The sequence below is a fragment of the Lissotriton vulgaris genome, chromosome 1_1, assembly GCF_964263255.1.
Source record: "Lissotriton vulgaris chromosome 1_1, aLisVul1.2, whole genome shotgun sequence".
NCBI lineage: Eukaryota > Metazoa > Chordata > Amphibia > Caudata > Salamandridae > Lissotriton > Lissotriton vulgaris.
In genome coordinates this window covers 1438726054-1438744378 of record NC_141685.1, presented here as the reverse complement: position 1 = coordinate 1438744378, position 18325 = coordinate 1438726054, and the positions used below count along the sequence as shown (strand labels likewise).

The following is an 18325-nucleotide window of genomic DNA, read 5'->3' as shown; positions in this document are numbered from 1 at the left end:
TGGAACCTGACTATCTGAGATTCCGTAGACAGTTAAAAACATGGCTCTTTTAGATCTTGCCTATGGCCTGCTCTGGTTCTCTATAGGACTTCCTCTGTGGGCGTTCTGAGACCTTCGGGTGATTTATGCGCTATACAAATGGTATAAAAGTTAAAAATTAAAAGTATCCCCAATTAGCGTAGCTAATTTACCTATACGTCTCTAGTAAAATGGCAAAACATGTAAATGAAATGCTACTAGTGGGCCTGCAGCCCAGATTGAGGCACTCCTTAAGTAGGGTTTCAAGTAGTCTTAGGCCTGCCATTGCAGTCAGTATGTGCAGTTTTAACTGTTATTTCGGCATGGCCGAATAAAACTTTAGTTCCATTTTAATACATTTAAGTCACCCATAGAGTAGACTCTAAACAGCCCACAAGGCAGGGGGTAGTGCATTTTAAAAGTAGGGCATGGACTTTTAAGTTTTACATGTCATGTTGTGAAAAACTGTTAAATTCATTTTTCACTACGGCACGGCCTACCTCTCCCATAGGATAACATAGGACCTCGCAACACACCCTTGTCGCATCTTGGAACCGATGCATAGCTTTAGCTGTGTGCTGCATCTTTGACGTCTGTAGCAGGCCTGTAGCAGGCCGGTCACTCCATTGCGGTTGCCTGAACTAGTGACTTTGTTCTGGTCTGCAGCTAACAGATATCCTTAGTTGGTGCTTTTGTCGCTGTTTTTACTAAAATATTTAACATTTAATATCTCCCTTTCCATTGATTGGATTTTTGTCATTTTGGTCTTGTTGTATTGATTAAAAAATTTACCTAGTTTTCTAAACTGTTGTGTCTGCACTTTGTTACTGTTTGAAGTGCTGCACAAATAATTTAAACATTGACTCTGAGCTAAGGCTGACTGCTCTGTGCCAACCTACCCCCAGGGTTGAGCAGAGGTTAATCTAGGGTTTGCTTGTGACTTCCCTCTGAGAAGACTTGTGTCTGCTGCTTGAGAAGGGTTCCAGCCCCCTCAACCAGTAACCTAATTTGTTACAATCAAATGTAATCAGTTTTTTGTTCACTGACAAAGGTGCCAGATATGTGGGTTACATTTTTTATTAACTAAGTTGCACCCCCTTACTCACCCCTAAGTCTGGATTACTGTGTTTGTGAACTTTCTAGCACTATGTAAAATATGTCACAGCACATGTATAATTGTTAAGCCTGAGTCCGGGTCACAATTAATTTTTCAGACAATCATATGCATATTGTTTTTCTATTTCTGCAGTTAGCATCATGGGCATTTATTTTCAACATGTCTTTATTGTGAGAAATATGCATAGTACAAACTAAGAGTACATAGCACCCATACATAGTGTAACATAACCAGAAGCATAAAACAGCAGATAAGCCTGACATAGTGCATGGGGTCAATGGGGTCGCTAAGCACGGGTGAAGTCTAGCAACAAAGACTGTCACAACTTTGGTGAGGTCTACGTGAGTCTAGAAATGGAATCGTTAAGAGTCCCACCTTGCAACTGTTTAGCTGATAAAGGAGGTCAGGTTGGGGGCCTTGCCCGCCGAGGCATGAATCGGATGAGGGGATGAGTGAGGCACAATGAGGGGTTGTAGGTCCTTGATCCCATCAACTGTGATTACTCGACTATCATGCAGGATACCAAGGGGCCTCTAGTAATATGCCTACCGGTAGCGTCACTGACAGGCCCTCAAGGGTTGGTTTTGAAGAGAGGCAGTGAAAACTGGAGAGGTAGTGAGAGCGAAGTTCAAGTATAACAGGCGTCTGGCCAATGTCAGGCCATTATGAAGGGATGGAGCGTCAAACAATGGGGAAGGTAGGGGTGAAGTGTGTCAGAAAAAGTCTCTTAGCATGAACAGAAATTGACGATCATCTGTTCATAAGTAGCCACTTTATACAGTTCTTGTAGCCACTCATTGAGTGTTGTATATGCTGATAACCTGTAAAGTCTCTGAATTCATATCTTGGTGAAGGCCGGAACTGTGCCTAATCATCTGGATTGTTGGTTTGTGATGGCTGGGCACTGAGCAGAGTCATGGAGGAGAGCTGTTTGTGTTTTCAAATTTTCTGTGAGGAGTATTGATTGTCACATAAAAGTTTAGACGAAGTACCAATTGGCCAATAGGGTGGGGCAGTCCCAGAGCAGATGAACAATGTCTCCCTCCCGTGATCCGAATCTCCAGCACGTTGAAGTCAGGAGTAAGGAAGGCCGTTGGAGAGGCGGCAAGTGTCATCTGTGCAACACCTTGAAGAAGCTGAATTTCAGGTGTAGCTCTCTGAGAAACTTATCATAGGTAGCTAGGTGGTTCTACCATTCCCACATAAAGCGTGACAACAAAGTAGAGTATGGTTGATCTATTAATATCTGGTACAGCCCAAACAATATCCCTTTATAAGTGCCCCATTTCCGTCGGTAGTTCAGCAATAGGGAAGAGAGTGGGTCTAATGGTGGGAGAGCAGGATAGTACAGAGACAATGCTGCAAGCACTGGTAGTCCCAAACGTAATGCATGTGCAGGCAAAATTGTTCTTGCGCACCTGCAAAATATTTGTATTCCCGATCCTTAACCTCATGCGTGCTAGCGTTATTTTGCTCGCACGCTGAGATTTTTAATATCGCATGTTCCATGACGAGCTGGGCTCGGCATCAGCGTGCGAGGAGGCTATGCGATGACGAGCCCAGATCGTCATCAGCCCCGAAGGGGTTAACTAGGATGGAGAGTTCGTGAATACCTCTATATTCAAATGCTGTCCACTTGAGTTCCTTCCCCTCTACCAACAGTGTTGCACTACACGACATGGGGGCTTGTACATATACAGTGGGGATCATCTTCAATAATTTATAAGCTATCTGCCATGCATGGACAACGGTGGCCAATACAGTATGTGACTTTATCAATTTACCCATGTTTCATTTGTGCAGCATTTTAATGCCCTTATTACAAACCAAAGAAAGGCTGTCGTCTCCAACTACACCCAACTTGGCATGTTAAATGTGGTGTGTATGATATATCTGAGGGATGCTATTTGCGATGCCAACCAGTAACAACGGCTATTTGGTAGAGATATACCTCCTTATTTGAAGGTTGCACATAGCTTCCCCAGTTTCATCCATGGTTTCTGCCCTCCCTACAAGAACGTTTTCAGAGTTTTTCTAGAGTGTCTATTAAGCAGTCGGGAATGCAGAGAGGGAGCATGGTGAACATGTAGCTCAATCTAGGCATCACATTTATTTTAAATATCTTAGTATTCCCCCATAGTGAGAGGTTAAGTTGTGACCAACTGCCTTAATGTTTGTTTGTAGTGGGCCAACGTTCCACTCCACCATATATCTCAGATACGTGGTGACTTCAATCTACAAGTATCTCATGGAGGAGGAAAACCATTTAAAAGGCAGGCCTGCAATCACATTTAGTGATGTGTGATCAATGATGTGCAGGGCCTCGCTTTCATCCCAATTCATCTTATTCCCTGCTCTAGAACATTTGGCAACAAAAAATATTAAAACATATGTTTTTCAAGAGGGGGGCGTGGCCAACTGCTGAACATAGCGGTCGCCTATTAGGAAGCTCCGGACCCGGGCAGCAGTTGTCCTGTTCTTTAGCCATTTACAGCATTGCTTGCTGTCTACCGGGTCCGGGCATCGCAGTCAAAACCTGGTGCCGTGAATCGGAGCCGTATCTGAGCTCCGGCGAGGCCCCTGCTGTGGAGCGGTGCGACCCTTTTTTGGTGGGCCTGCAGGCTGGCAGTGGACTGAGGTGGGCCGGGCAGGTGTGCTCCTGTGACCCGCCAAACAACACGTGTGGCTTGAAGGAGATTGGCAGAACAGCGAGAGGGAGTCCTAGGCGGGACTGAGAGGACCCGGTGGGGTCTCGTGAGGTCATTGGAGTGCGGCCTGCAGGCCCGACGTGATCTGGTGGGCGCCGGCGGACTTGGAGGGTACGGTGCGGGCCTCGGCCTTGCGAGCAACGGGGCTGCGGCGCAGCCTACACGGGCCAACTTCACTCAGTGGAGCCTGGTGGAGCCCTCCTGCTGGCAGACAGAAGCGGTGAACAGGCAAGTGACATTCATACGGTTCTGCAGGTAAGAAGGCTCTGGAGAGCAACGTGGGCAGGCCCCAGAGGTGACAGAACAGTCTGCATTCCAGGAGTGAGCCACCAACTGTCTGCTGGTGTGTGAATGGGGCAGCACTGCAACCGGTGGAGGTGAAAAGAGCAGAACAGGGACTGTGGCAAAAGTGCATGCTGTGCTGCAGAGCTGGTGGTAGCAAGCAGGGAACTGCCCTAGAGAGTGCACGCATGACAGGAAGTCTCGAGTGATTCCACCCCCTGCCTCCTTGAGATGCCCTAGGCCTACACGGTAGAACAGGGCCGCGTGGATGCAGACGGGTTGAGCTGCGCACAGCACTGGGCGACGGAGACAGGGCCGGAGGCTCGCAGGTTGGAGATGGCAGGCGAGTGTTACCAATTATTTTAAGGATGGACGGCGGGACTGACTGGGACAGCGGCACTACAGGGGCCTGGTAGAAACGGCTGGCAGTGCGTGTGTTTGGCCCAATGGCGACAGAGTGCAGAGATACCCAGCTATAGTGAGAGGCAAGGCCCCTGGCAATTCCAAGAAGGGGCGATTGAAGGGCAAGCAACAAGAAAGTGATACTGGCATTGACCACGTCCTAGATACAGCAGCATCTATGGACGTCTCCCAACAGGCCAGCTGTATCCCACCTACCCACCCAGTGGAAACAACGGACAAGCTGAACTTAATTTTGCAGAAAGTAAGAGACTCTAGGAAAGCTAAAGAAAATCCAATTGGCTCCCTCACGATCGGTCTGTCGCTACTCCGCGCCGACCATGTTAAACTTGCGGACAAGGTGAAGGACCACGCGGCGGAGCTGGATGTCCCATCCTCTCAGCAGACCCAAAACACCACCTATATTAAACAGCTGCAGACCCAAGTTGCCACCTTGTTGGAGCAAGTGGAGGATGCGGAAGGGAGAGCGCGGAGAAACAATATCTGCATCATTGGTATGCCGGAGCGAAGCAAGGGGGCTGACGCTGCCTGATATATAGAGGGATGGCTCAAGGAACACGTCACTTCTGAGGGTCTTTCAGATCAATACTGCGTTGAGAGGGCACACAGGATTCCTATGGGCCGTCCGAAACCGCTCATAATTAAATTGCGAAACTACAGGGACCGGGACGTGCTGTTGCAGAAATCAAGAGAAGTTCAATTAGATTTGAGAACACTAAGGTCTCGTTGTACCCAGACTACACACTGTTGGTGCAGAAGCAGCGCTCCTCCTTCATGGCAGTTAAAAAGAAACTGCGGGAATTGATTTTACAATACGCCCTCCTCTTCCATTTATTCCGGGTCATTTACAAGCGGAAGACATATTTCGTTGAAAGCCCTGGCGACGTGGAGGAACGGCTAGAGGTGATGGAGCCGGAAAGACGTTCGAGGATGGCCTCTCAGACCTCGACTTCCACAGCACACAATGGTCGGCTGGCAGGACAGCGCAGCTCGCGCAGATTGCGCAAAAGGAACACGCAGCTTCGCCCGACGACTCAACAGATGCAGAACGGCAAGGAGACGGCGATCCTGACGGTATCATCCTTCCGAACTATGGCACAGATCGGCGACTTGACCACCTCAGAAGTGGACACTCAGAGATCGGACTCCGATAGGAGCATAGCCCTGTTTCCATCTGTGACATCGCAGACGGCGGATGGGCTGATTCCTTAGCGGGTCCGACTGAACTATGATTCCCGGATCCGAATTGAACAGTAACGTACACAGTTGCTATATCCTTTCTATTATAATTGTTTTAACGGCGTGGAATTGTTTGAAAATATGGCCCGGGGGCCGGTTGACTACCATTGTAACCTTAAATCGGAGAGTGCGCTGTATGGGTAGGTTTGGCCACGTACCCCAAAATGCGAAAGCTCTGTATGGATGCTATTTAGGTTTCTATGTTTTTTGCTTCGTTGGGTGGTCCGGTATAGTGTCACGACCGGACCGGGTATTGGGCGTTACTGGGGTGGGAAATGGTCCCAGGTTGCGCGCTCTCTTAGGTTGACACAGCACTATGCATAATATGGAGGTCGCAGGGCGGCCAAACCTGGATCCGCGATGCACATACAGAAAAAATACACCATCATAATGTGGAATTTCCGGGATCTAGGCTCAGTTCAAACCGCCATAAGATACATGCACAGTTACTGAGGCGCAAGGTGCAGATAGTGTACCTGCAATAGTCCCATACGGTAGAGCTTGAATATGGATCAGGCATGGAGTGCCCTTTACGTCAGCAGAGCAATGAGTGGACCAGCAGGGGAGGTACACTTTTGTGCGGGGTACCTTAGATGGTGAACCAGTAGTCCTGGGTTATATATAAGTGCCGAACTCGGAGCAGAAGAAATTCCTGGGTGCGCTGTCTGCTGCCCTAGTGGGTTGGGAAAGTTACCCATGGATAATTGGTGGGGATTGTAAAGCTTTTGATGGGTGTTGCACTTGATAGGTCGCATCCTCCCCTCCTTGGGACGGGGGTCTGTAAGCAGGCGAGCGCGCTGTGTGGATGGGCGGAGGGGTGGGGGTTGTGTGACATGTGGAGGATGAGACACCCATCACACAGGGAGTACTCCTTCTATTCACCAGTGCACATGCTACACACGAGAATTGATAGGATGTACTGTTAAAATAACATTCCGATGCAGGTGATACTACATATCTGTCAAAATCCTTCTCTGATCACAACCCACTAGAGATAGTGATTGGATGGGGAAGGGTACCCACCCCAGTGCCGACAAGGTGGTTATGGCCCCAAATGCTGGAAGACTCAGTGTTCTGCACTGCTATATCAGACACTATTCAGCATTATTTTACTGAAAATAGCAACACGGCATCTACTATGTTAATTGAGTGGGACGCCTTTAAAACAGTGGTCTGCGGGAAGTCAATAGGCGTGACGGTAGGTGCACGGCAAGAGGTTCATAAGTCCTTTCTGTAGAGGTGGAAGGGAAGCTCAGTAAGCTGGAGCAGGAAGTCGTGCTGAAGGCCGATAAGCGGGCACCCTTGCAGGAGGCTAGAATCAAACACGCCGAACTGCTAGAGACACTCCGTGTTATAGACCATCAAAGATATACGCAATTGAGCCACGCAGAAGCAGACAAGGCGGGGACCCTTACTGGCGAAATTGCGGTGGGACGACCGACCTAATGTTGTTATTAATGAGGTCACTACCCCCGCAGGAGATGCAGTGTCTACCCAAGGAGAAATCAATGAGGCTTTCAGACAATACTACGCAATACTCTATAGTGAGCCTGGGGAAGTAATGAGCACACACATAGATGAGTAAAAGAAAACAGAAACAAGAATGGCTGTCAGGTAGGGGTTTTGAATGTGTTAACGGCGCAGGAAGCAAGGGAAGTGAGGGGAAGCTAACACCAGAACCTTCACCAATGTGCGTGCAGCTTTCAAAGCAGTCCTTCTTGCCCCGTTATAGATGCACACTATAACCACCAGCTACTGGGTTCCACCCGCTTTCCCTGCTCCTTTCCCGTCCTCCGGTCCCCGACCCCAAGAGAGTTGAATTCTGTCTCATACCTTGTGCAGCCACGACCCCCCGTGGCCGTGGCTGGCGTGCTCGCGTTGCCAGGTAGGGTCTGGCTGCCCTTCTGTTCTGGACCTCAGCTGCTCAGCGTCGTAGGTTTCTTCGGTCTTCTTCCAGAAGTCAGGCTCCGTCCCTCTGTTCTCCGACAGAGAAACAAAGAAGATCCTCACCGGTGTCTCCTCCTGGCTCTCGATGTGTGGTCCCAGTGAACGACGGTCTCCCTCGGCCTCTTCCTTTTTTAGAACGCTGAAACCACGTGACTCCACCAGCGGACCGGCCCAGGCACAGGAATTACAGGGGCCGCAGTCTTCAGTGACGTTCTGTGAACACAGAATGGGAGAGCAATGAGGGGAAAAGTGCCCCGAGTGGGCATCCATAGAGTCTGTATCCTCACACACCCCAACCCCAGTTTGTTCACGTTCGGGGAACAACAGAAGGCGGGAAAGAAAGTCAGCGTTTCCATTGTCAATTCCTTTCCGATGGAGCACCTCAAAGGAAAAGGGCTGGAGGGAGAGGAGCCACCGCAAGATTCGTGGATTTTTGCCCTTGTTGCGGCTCATCCATTGCAAGGGAGCATGATCGGTGTAAAGGAGGAAATGGCCCCCCTCCAGATAGTATCGTAATTTCTCAATCGCCCACTTAATGGCCAAGCACTCCTTTTCTATGATAGGATATTTCTGCTCCCGAGGAAAGAGTTTTCTGCTGATGAAAAGGACAGGATGTTCAATGCCATCCGATGACAATTGGGACAATACCGCCCCTAATTCATGTTCAGAGGCGTCTGTGTGTAACAGGAAAGGTTTCGAGAAATTAGGAGACCTCAAAATGGGGGCAGAGGTTATGGCCTTTTTCAGATTCACAAATGCAGCAATGGCGCTCTCACCGGGGTGTTGGAAGTCTTTGTTTTTAACATTTTTCTGTAGTAGGTTGGTCAGGGGAGTAGCCAGTTCAGAATATTGTGGAATGAAACGTCTGTAATATCCCAGGAGTCCCAGGAAAGCCCTAACCTCTTTCTTGTTCGATGGAAAAGGGGCTTCTGCTATTGCCTTCACCTTTTCAGACTGTGGTTTGATAACACTGTTTCCCAAAAGGAACCCAAGATATTTCACTTTCCTAAAGCCTGCTCTGGATTTTTTTGCATTTATGTGCAATCCCGCCGCTTATAGAGACCTAAGAACCTGAGTACAATGCTGTAAATGAGTTTCCCAGTCTGGGCTAAATATGACAATGTCATCAAGGTATGCGGAGGAATACTCCTGATGTTGTTGTAACACCTTGTTCATAAGGCGTTGGAACATGGCAGGTGCCCCGTGCAACCCAAAGGGCAAGACAGTAAACTCATGCAGGCCTGTTGGTGTAACAAAGGCAGTCTTTTCCTGATCTTCTGGTTTGAGGGGTACCTGCCAATAGCCTGTTGTGAGGTCAAGGGTTGTAATGTATTGAGCCTCCCGCAATTTCTCTATTAACTCGTTGACTCTAGGGATTGGATATGAGTCGCACTTCGAAATAGAGTTGACCGCGCGAAAGTCAATGCAAAAGCGAACTGAGCCATCCGGTTTTGGCACTAGGACTATAGGAGAGGACCAGTCACTTTTGGAGGGCTTTATGACTCCTAAGTCTAGCATGTTCTTAACCTCTTCCTCAATGGCCTGTCTTCTGGCAGCTGGAATGCGGTATGGTTTTTGTTTTACTATTTTTTTAACCTGTGTGTCTATGGTATGCTCAGCTAACATTGTTTTTCCAGGTAGGTTAGAAAAAAGATGGTAAAAGGGGTTAAGGGTCTCCTGAAGGGTTCTTTCTTGTTCTTCAGTTAAATCAGGATTGACAACTAACTCCTTCAGGGTGGTTTCACCCTGGGGTAGGATTCCTACGTCTTGTACATTTTGAGGGGGGGGGGCCCTAACCATTTTTTTAACAGATTTATAGGATACAGTTGGGTCTTTCTAGGTTTGAGCTGTACCTTATACGAAGTTAAACCCACTTTCTCTGTGATTTTATACGGGCCCTGCCACCCGGATCGTGGTTTCCCTAGGTTGGACGGTAACAGGACCAACACCCAATCTCCTACGTTGAGGTGGTGCCATTTCTTTCCCTTGTCATATAGGGTTTGTTGTTGTCTCTGGGCTTTCTCTAGGTTGGAATCAGCGAATTCCCTTAATTTGTGGAGTCGGGAGTGGAGACTCTGGGTATACTCAAGAACATTTTTAGTATTTTCTTCTTTCTCTTGTTCCCACACTTCCTTCGTAATCTCCAAAAGACTCCTTGGCTCCCTTCCGTAGAGGAGCTGAAATGGGGAACACCCTAGACTAGCTTGTACCTGGCTCCGGATTACATACAAAGCTAGAGGAAGTAGCTGATCCCATTCTTTGCCCTCAACAGTTAGGAGTTTCTTCAATGTCAATTTCAAAATGGCGTTGTAACGCTCACGGAGGCCATCCGTCTGGGGATGATATACTGATCTTTTGATGTGGGAAATGTCTCGAGACTTACAGATTTGTCCCATCAACTTAGAAACAAAGGGAGTGCCCTGGTCAGTCAGTATTTCCCGAGGGAAACCAACTCGTGAAAAGAGCTCCAAGAGCTTCTCAGAAATGTTTCGGGTTGTGGGAGTGCGTAGAGGAAAGGCTTCTGGGTATCTTGTGGCATAGTCAACCACAACCAAAGCGTAGAGGTGTCCTTTCTTGGTACGTGGTAATGGACCAATTAGATCCATACCGATACTTTAAAATGCATTACCCACAATCAGTAATGGTTGTAACGGGACAGCGGGTGGCTTGTAAGGATTCTTTTTTTGGCACACCTCACATTCTTGGCAGAATCTAGTGACTTGGGAAAATATACCAGGCCAATAAAAATGTTGCAACAACATCTGCATCGTCTTTTGGGCCCCTCTGTGCCCAGCGAGCAGATGCGAATGAGCAAAAAAAAGAACCTGTTCCCGAAATGCTTGAGGCAGTAACAATTGGGGAGTATCCCCTTGTTTCCCTATGCGATATAACAATTCGTTTTTTATGTGAAAAGAGGGATAGCTATCGGGTGTTTGTTGCACTTGAGTCCATGCTGCTTGTAAAGTTGGGTCATTTTTCTGAGCGTATCTGAAGCTCCGGTCGGTGACCCATGGAGCTTGGGTTAGAAGATAGGCTGTGTTCTGGATGTGGAAGGGACGTTCTGTAGCTCGTTTCGTAGCATGTTAAGAAATGAGGGATTGTCTTGCTCTATTATCATTTCCTCCGGGAGACTAGGAACAACCCCGAGCCTGATCTTTATGGCCTGACCTTGGGGAAGGATAACAGGGACTTTGATAACAGGAAAAACCTTCACGTCCCTGTGAACACACCTAATTGGTACAGAGTCTTCCACCTCTTCAGGGAGTGGTAATACAATGGACTGAAGAATGACTGACGGTTTGCACCCCGAATCTAGCAATGCCCTAACCTGCACACCCTTGACCTGGACACTTACGTGAAAACTGGGTCCGAGTTCCGCAGAGTATAGGATGGAACGGGGTATGCATCCGATGTCCATCGGTTCTTCGGGAGGTTTCTTCCTGGGACAGTTACGTGCTATATGACCCCACTCTCCACATTCAAAACACTGTGGGTTGTGCAGGGGAGGTGGCTCTAATCGGGGTGTTCTTGGTTTTACCGTCTCTAGCGGGGGTTTCAGTGGTTTCTTTACAGGACCACTCACTGGTTTTGTGGGCCTGTCAGAGTCCCAAGGTAAGGCCCTAGGTTGTGCCCTATAAAACGTAGTGGCCATTTCTACAGCCTGTTCAGGACTCAGATGTTTGTGTTGCTTCAACCATCTTTGAATGGGGTATGGCAAGGCCTCTAGGAATTGCTCTAAATAAATCATGTCCATGATTTCATCCTTTGTTTGGGAATGTGGTCTTAGCCATTTGTCTGCTGCTGCCTTTAGCTTAAAATACAGAGTTTTGGGATTATCTGATGTGGTGCCGCGTTCTTTCCTGAACCGTACCCTATATGCCTTTGCATCCAGGCCCATATGGTCCAGTATCAAGTTTTTTATTTCTGTATAGGAAGTATTGCCATTAGGGTTAGCTACTTGGTAGGCAGCTTGTGCTTCTCCCGTAAGAAGTGGGGCTAGGAAGAAAGGCCACTTAGCTTCAGGCCATCCAGATGCTCTTGCCGCCCTTTCGAAGTTAAGAAGGAAGGCATCGGGGTCTTCTCCGGTCGCATACTTCTGGAGAGACACATTTGGCCCAGTCCCTGCCCTTATTAGAAGTTGTGTTGTTAACTCCCTTCTATCATCCGCTACTTTTTGCATTTGGTCTGCATGGTTAGCCATACTATCTCTCATGAGTTCTCGGTCTGCTTGAGCAGAAGTCATCTGCTTTTCTACTGCCCATTCTAGCTTCTCCTGACCTTGTATTAATTGTTGGATGAGGTTTTCCATGGTGAGGCGACTGATATCCCACTTCTGACACCACGTGTAGCGCAGTGTAGAAGCAGACCAAGACAAATGAGGTGCCTTTTATTGTCAGGATTTATTTCACAGTCAAAAAGAGTATATACTCCAAACCAAACAGGGGAATTCTGGGAGATACAGTTTAAATCCAAAGTAAACAGGGATTCGGGAATACAACTTTGTCCCACTCTGTTCTCCTTCTCAGGTTTCCAATCACAATGGAGTTCCCTGGTTTTCAGGCTTGACAGGCTTCCTCAGATACCGTAAAAGAAAACAGAAACAAGAATGACTGTCAGGTAGGGGTTTTGAATGTGTTAGCGGCGCAGGAAGCAAGGGAAGTGAGGGGAAGCTAACACCAGAACCTTCACCAATGTGCGTGCAGCTTTCAAAGCGGTCCTTCTTGCCCCATTATAGATGCACACTATAACCACCAGCTTCTGGGTTCCACCCGCTTTCCCCGCTCCTTTCCCGTCCTCCGGTCCCCGACCCCAAGAGAGTTGAATTCTGTCTCATACTTTGTGCAGCCACGACCCCCGGTGGCCGTGGCTGGCGTGCTCGTGTTGCCAGGTAGGGTCTGGCTGCCCTTCTGTTCTGGACCTCAGCTGCTCAGCGTTGTAGGTTTCATCGGTCTTCTTCCAGACCTCAGGCTCCGTCCCTCTGTTCTCCGACGGTGAAACAAAGAAGGTCCTCACCGGTGTCTCCTCCTGGCTCTCGATGTGTGGTCCCAGTGAACGACGGTCTCCCTCAGCGTCTTCCTTTTTTTAGAATGCTGAAACCACGTGACTCCAACAGCGGACCGGCCCAGGCACAGGAATTAAAGGGGCCGCAGTCTTCAGTGACGTTCTGTGAACACAGAATGGGAGAGCAATGAGGGGAAAAGTGCCCCGAGTGGGCATCCATAGAGTCCGTATCCTCACAGCTACCTACGCGGATATACTTGTGCTCCAGTTGGAAATTTTATATAAAGAAGCACAGGAGAAGGGCTGTCTGCCCCTCACCCTGGTTCAGGCACTGGTGGTGTCACTCCAGAAGACAGGCAGGGACCCCACTGACATGGTCAGCTACCGCCCTTTATCACTGCTGACGACGGAGTATAAAATGCTTAGTAAAGTTCTGGCCAATAGACTTCTGCTAAATCTGCATAAACTGATTCATATAGATCAGACGGGTTTCCTGTCTGCGCGGAGTACATAATTGAACACTAGGAAATTGCCCCACCTGCTCGCAGAGGCCCCGAACCGAAGTGATTATGCAGGTTGTATCTCACCAGATATGCCCCAAGCGTTCGACTCCATTAAATGGGACTATATATTCAGGGCCCTAGGGAGATTTGGACTGCCGTAAGAGTATGTCAGGTGGATCCGCCTCCTTTATAACGCCCCAGGGGTTAGAGCGTGGATGGGAGGGCACATATCAGCAGAATATAAGATACGTAGGGGAATGAGGCAGGGTTGCCCGATCTCGCCGCTTATCTTTCTATTGGCACTCGAACCTTTGGCACAGAAGATTAGGACGGAGCTGGCCGACATGGGGATTACGATGGGAAACACCAGGCACTTGCTGTCGACATATGCGGATGATATTATCCTCTACTTGCGAGACCTCCGCACCCCTATGGACACCATGGCCGTGATGTTTGAGCGCTTTGAGCAGCTGTCAGGTCTAGCTATCAATCCAACGAAATCGACTGTATTCTACCTTAAGGAGCAGGCGCCCTTACTGGACTTTTCATTTGGCGCACTGCAGTTCAAGGTTGCACCTGATACGTTTAAGTATCTAGGCATCCAAGTTTACCGGTCCCAGGCAGACATGCTAGAGGGCAACCTGAACAGGGCCCTGAGAGCCATACGATCTAGCATTACCTTTTGGACCACTCTGCCACTGTCAGTGGCGGGCAGGGCAGCGCTAGCAAAAATGGTGGTCCTCTCGAGGTTTACAAACATACCACTTATGCTCCCGAGCACCACTTTTAAACTAATGAGCACATTACTCATTGAACTCATTTGGGGGATGGGTAGGAGGCGGATTAGCTTAAAGAAGTTACAACACAGCACGTCAGGAGGAGGCCTGGGAGTGCCTGATCTAAGACCATATTTTTACGCTTGTCAGCTGTAGTGGCTGTCCTTCTGGACAGCAGGGCGCAATCTACAGGAGATAGGGATGACCGAACATGATGTAGGACGAGGAGCTCTACACACCCTCTTGCTGCCACATAGCAAGATTCCGCGGGATCTCCCCCCCCTTTTGCGCACGGTGCTGCGTTGCTGGAGGGCAACTTTGCAGTACACCGAAGCATCACCTGCATATGCCGAGAATATACCCCTGCTTGGTATACCTTTACAAGGTGGACGCTTGACGACGCATAGACTTGCACCTTGGTTGGATGTGGCGGTTACTACAGTGGCGGACCTCTTTGGGGATGGGGTGTTATTGGATCACGATAACCGGAGCACCGCCCATCTGTACCTTTTACACGGAGTGCTCTCGCAATACGTTCGAGCCCACTGGGCCCCACATAAGCAAGAACCCCCCACAAATGATCTGGTAAAAATACTGGATTACATGGGGAGGGGCCGGCAGCTCATTAAGTGGCTATATGTAGGGCTGCGCTCCCACATACCAATAGACCTGACGCCGCTGCGTAATGCCAGGGAGGGGGACATTGGCAGGGCCCTTGAGGCTAGGGAATGGGAGAGAGTACTGGAACATCCCAAAAAGGTATCGCGGAACGCGCGGTTCAAGTATATCCAAACTATGATTTTACACAGGGCATATCTTACACCGCGCAAACTAGATAAGATGTACCCAACCACACAACACCACTGCCCCAGATGCCGATTAGAGGGAGCGGACCTAATACACACGATATGGTCATGCCCACGGATTAGAGAGTATTGGGATTCGGTCAGACGCCACATGTCGGAGATCACACGCAGGGAGATACCTGCTACAGTCGAGGGGTGTACCTTGGGATTAAGGAAAGGAACTTCCAAATACAAAGTGCAATATAGGTTTGTAAACTTGGCCCTCCTGCTGGCAGTACGGGCGATCACCATGCGGTGGAAGTCTAAATCGCTGCCCGCAACATATGCATGGCATAGCGAGCTGGTGAGCTGGGGGGTTGCAGAGAGTGCTGTGCTGGGACGGGAGGAAGCGAGGGGGTTGAGTAAGACTCCAATTGCGATGGAATGGTATGCCATACTGGAGGCGTGTAGGTCCTTGGATATAGACATTACTAATTTATTTTATTTTTATTTATTTTTAAAGTTTTATATAGCGCGAACAAGATCCTTGCAGATATCAGAGCGCTTTACAGAGCATAGAATAACACCAGGAGGGTGACTAACAGGCCATAGGGTACATCACAGTTGTAGGTATAGGTGGGGTGGGGTGGGGTATGTACATGGGGGAGCATAGTAAACAGGTACATCAATAATGCAAGTAGTAAGAATAGTTGTAAGCATAGACAGTCTGGTAATTCAGTAATGCAAGTAATGCGAATAATCGAGGGATCATAGATAATACAGATCGGTGCAGAGACTTTTAAAATTCACGTTAATAGATCAAGTGTGTTTAGCCATGAGGATAGCTTTTACTTCTTTCCTGAAGAGTGTGATGGAGGGGATGAGTCTAGTTTCAGGAGGGAGTGAGTTCCAGATCCTGGGTGCCATTCCTGAGAAGGAGAGTTTATAAGTTTTTTCCTTCCGGAATCTTCGAGGTTTTAGCAGAAGATTATTTGTGCCTCTAGTAAGCAAGGGCGAAAAATCCGTTACGCTCGCGGATTTTGCGGATTTTCGGGAAATTCGCAATCCACAAGATTTGCGAATTTCCCGCAAAATCCGCAAATTCGCACGCAGCGGATTTTTTTGCGGCGCGCGGCGTTGGTGATACAATTTTTGCGGCGCGCGGCGTTTATCATCGTTTGCCGAGTTGTTTTTCTCGATATTTTGCGAGTGCTGCGCCATTTTGGATCTTGCTGTGTGATCCCGCGGGAATTTGGCGAGCGCGATTACGTCATCGCGGCTTGCCAACTTGCACAGAGAGAGTTTGTCAACGCGAGTACGGCGAGATCACGTCTCGCGGTACTTCGAAATTGCGAGATTTGAGATGCGGCGAGCAGCAACAATCTCACACAAGCGAAAATATAAAATTTGCAATTCTGCACAAGAAATCCACCAGCAAGCAGCATAAACCTTCTTGAAATGATGATTTTTATCTGAATAACTCCTTAGGTTGACATTTGCCTGCACTTTTTTAGCGAGGAGTCCATTTTGGGGAGGGGGGGAGGGGGCTGGGAGGAAGGAAGTGCCCCACAGTCTTCAACTTCCTGTTCCTGTCCAGCAGGCACCTCCCAGTGCTTTGTCCATCTCCTGGTCACTTTTCATTTGGATCTGGAGCTGGAAGGATTACTTTTTGTGGATGCTGCTGGATATTTGGATTTGAGGCCTTTTTGACTTTCTTTGGATCACTGTTGGATTAGAAATGTTAAAAGTAAGTTTGTTTGGGGCATTACAGTTGCTGCAACTAAAATTTTGGAATTTTCGATTTTTGGGCTGTTTTGGGGCCTTTTGCCCAGGGGTACTCAGTGGTGGGTGGACTGAGTCTTTCTGTGGGTTGTCTTGAACTTAAACACCATGGAGGGCATGGATGGATTGGGATTGGGCTGATTTTTCAGTGATTTTCGTTTTTTGGGGCTGTACTTGTGCCCTTTTCACCAGGGGTATTTGAGTCTAGCATGGGCCTAGTCTTTCTGTGGGCTGTCTTGAACTTAAACATCATGGAGGGCATGGATGGAATGGGATTGTGCTGATTTTTCAGTGATTTTCGTTTTTTGGGGCTGTACTTGTGGCCTTTTCACCAGGGGTATTTGAGTCTAGCATGGGCCTAGTCTTTCTGTGGGCTGTCTTGAACTTAAACATCATGGAGGGCATGGATGGAATGGGATTGTGCTGATTTTGCAGTGTTTTTCGATTTTTGGGGGTGTTCATGGGGAGGGACAGGCCATGTGGCTGGTGGCCATTTTGAGTGCTGCTACAGGCCCTGGCCATGTGCTGGGAGGCAAGTGGCCATTTTGAATGCAGGCTTTGTTGTTAGGCCTGCAACCATTTTGCCTACTTTTCAACCTTTATGCCCAGGGGTAGTGAGTCTAGCATGGGCCTAGTCTTTCTGTGGGTTGTCTTGAATTTAAACACCATGGAGGGCATGGATGGATTGGGATTGTGGTGATTTTTCAGTGATTTTCGTTTTTTGGGGCTGTACTTGTGGCCTTTTCACCAGGGGTATTTGAGTCTAGCATGGGCCTAGTCTTTCTGTGGGCTGTCTTGAACTTAAACATCATGGAGGGCATGGATGGAATGGGATTGTGCTGATTTTTCAGTGATTTTCGTTTTTTGGGGCTGTACTTGTGGCCTTTTCACCAGGGGTATTTGAGTCTAGCATGGGCCTAGTCTTTCTGTGGGCTGTCTTGAACTTAAACATCATGGAGGGCATGGATGGAATGGGATTGTGCTGATTTTGCAGTGTTTTTCGATTTTTGGGGGTGTTCATGGGGAGGGACAGGCCATGTGGCTGATGGCCATTTTGAGTGCTGCTACAGGCCCTGGCCATGTGCTGGGAGGCAAGTGGCCATTTTGAGTGCAGGCTTTGTTGTTAGGCCTGCAACCATTTTGCCTACTTTTCAACCTTTATGCCCAGGGGTAGTGAGTCTTGCATGGGCCTAGTCTTTCTGTGGGTTGTCTTGAATTTAAACATCATGGAGGGCATGGATGGATTAGGATTGTGCTGATTTTTCAGTGATTTTCGTTTTTTGGGGCTGTACTTGTGGCCTTTTCACCAGGGGTATTTGAGTCTAGCATGGGCCTAGTCTTTCTGTGGGCTGTCTTGAACTTAAACATCATGGAGGGCATGGATGGAATGGGATTGTGCTGATTTTGCAGTGTTTTTCGATTTTTGGGGGTCTTCATGGGGAGGGACAGGCCATGTGGCTGGTGGCCATTTTGAGTGCTGTTACAGGCCCTGGCCATGTGCTGGGAGGCAAGTGGCCATTTTGAATGCAGGCTTTGTTGTTAGGCCTGCAACCATTTTGCCTACTTTTAAACCTTTATGCCCAGGGGTAGTGAGTCTTGCATGGGCCTAGTCTTTCTGTGGGTTGTCTTGATATTAAACATCATGGAGGGCATGGATGGATTGGGATTGTGCTGAATTTTCAGTGATTTTCATTTTTTGGAGCTGTACTTGTGGCCTTTTCACCAGGGGTATTTGAGTCTAGCATGG

General features: G+C 48.4%; 2 protein-coding genes across 2 annotated transcripts in view; both read right to left on the bottom strand.

Annotated features, from left to right (window-relative positions):
• Nucleotides 1-18325, bottom strand: part of TBC1D22A (TBC1 domain family member 22A) — a 2197648-nt gene that overhangs the window by 1396588 nt on the left and 782735 nt on the right. The window lies entirely within an intron of this gene.
• Nucleotides 7612-12040, bottom strand: LOC147750658 (uncharacterized). Its single transcript, XM_086952413.1, is given in 3 exon segments — nucleotides 7612-8701; nucleotides 10585-10762; nucleotides 10765-12040. Coding segments are annotated over 3 exon segments (2544 nt in total).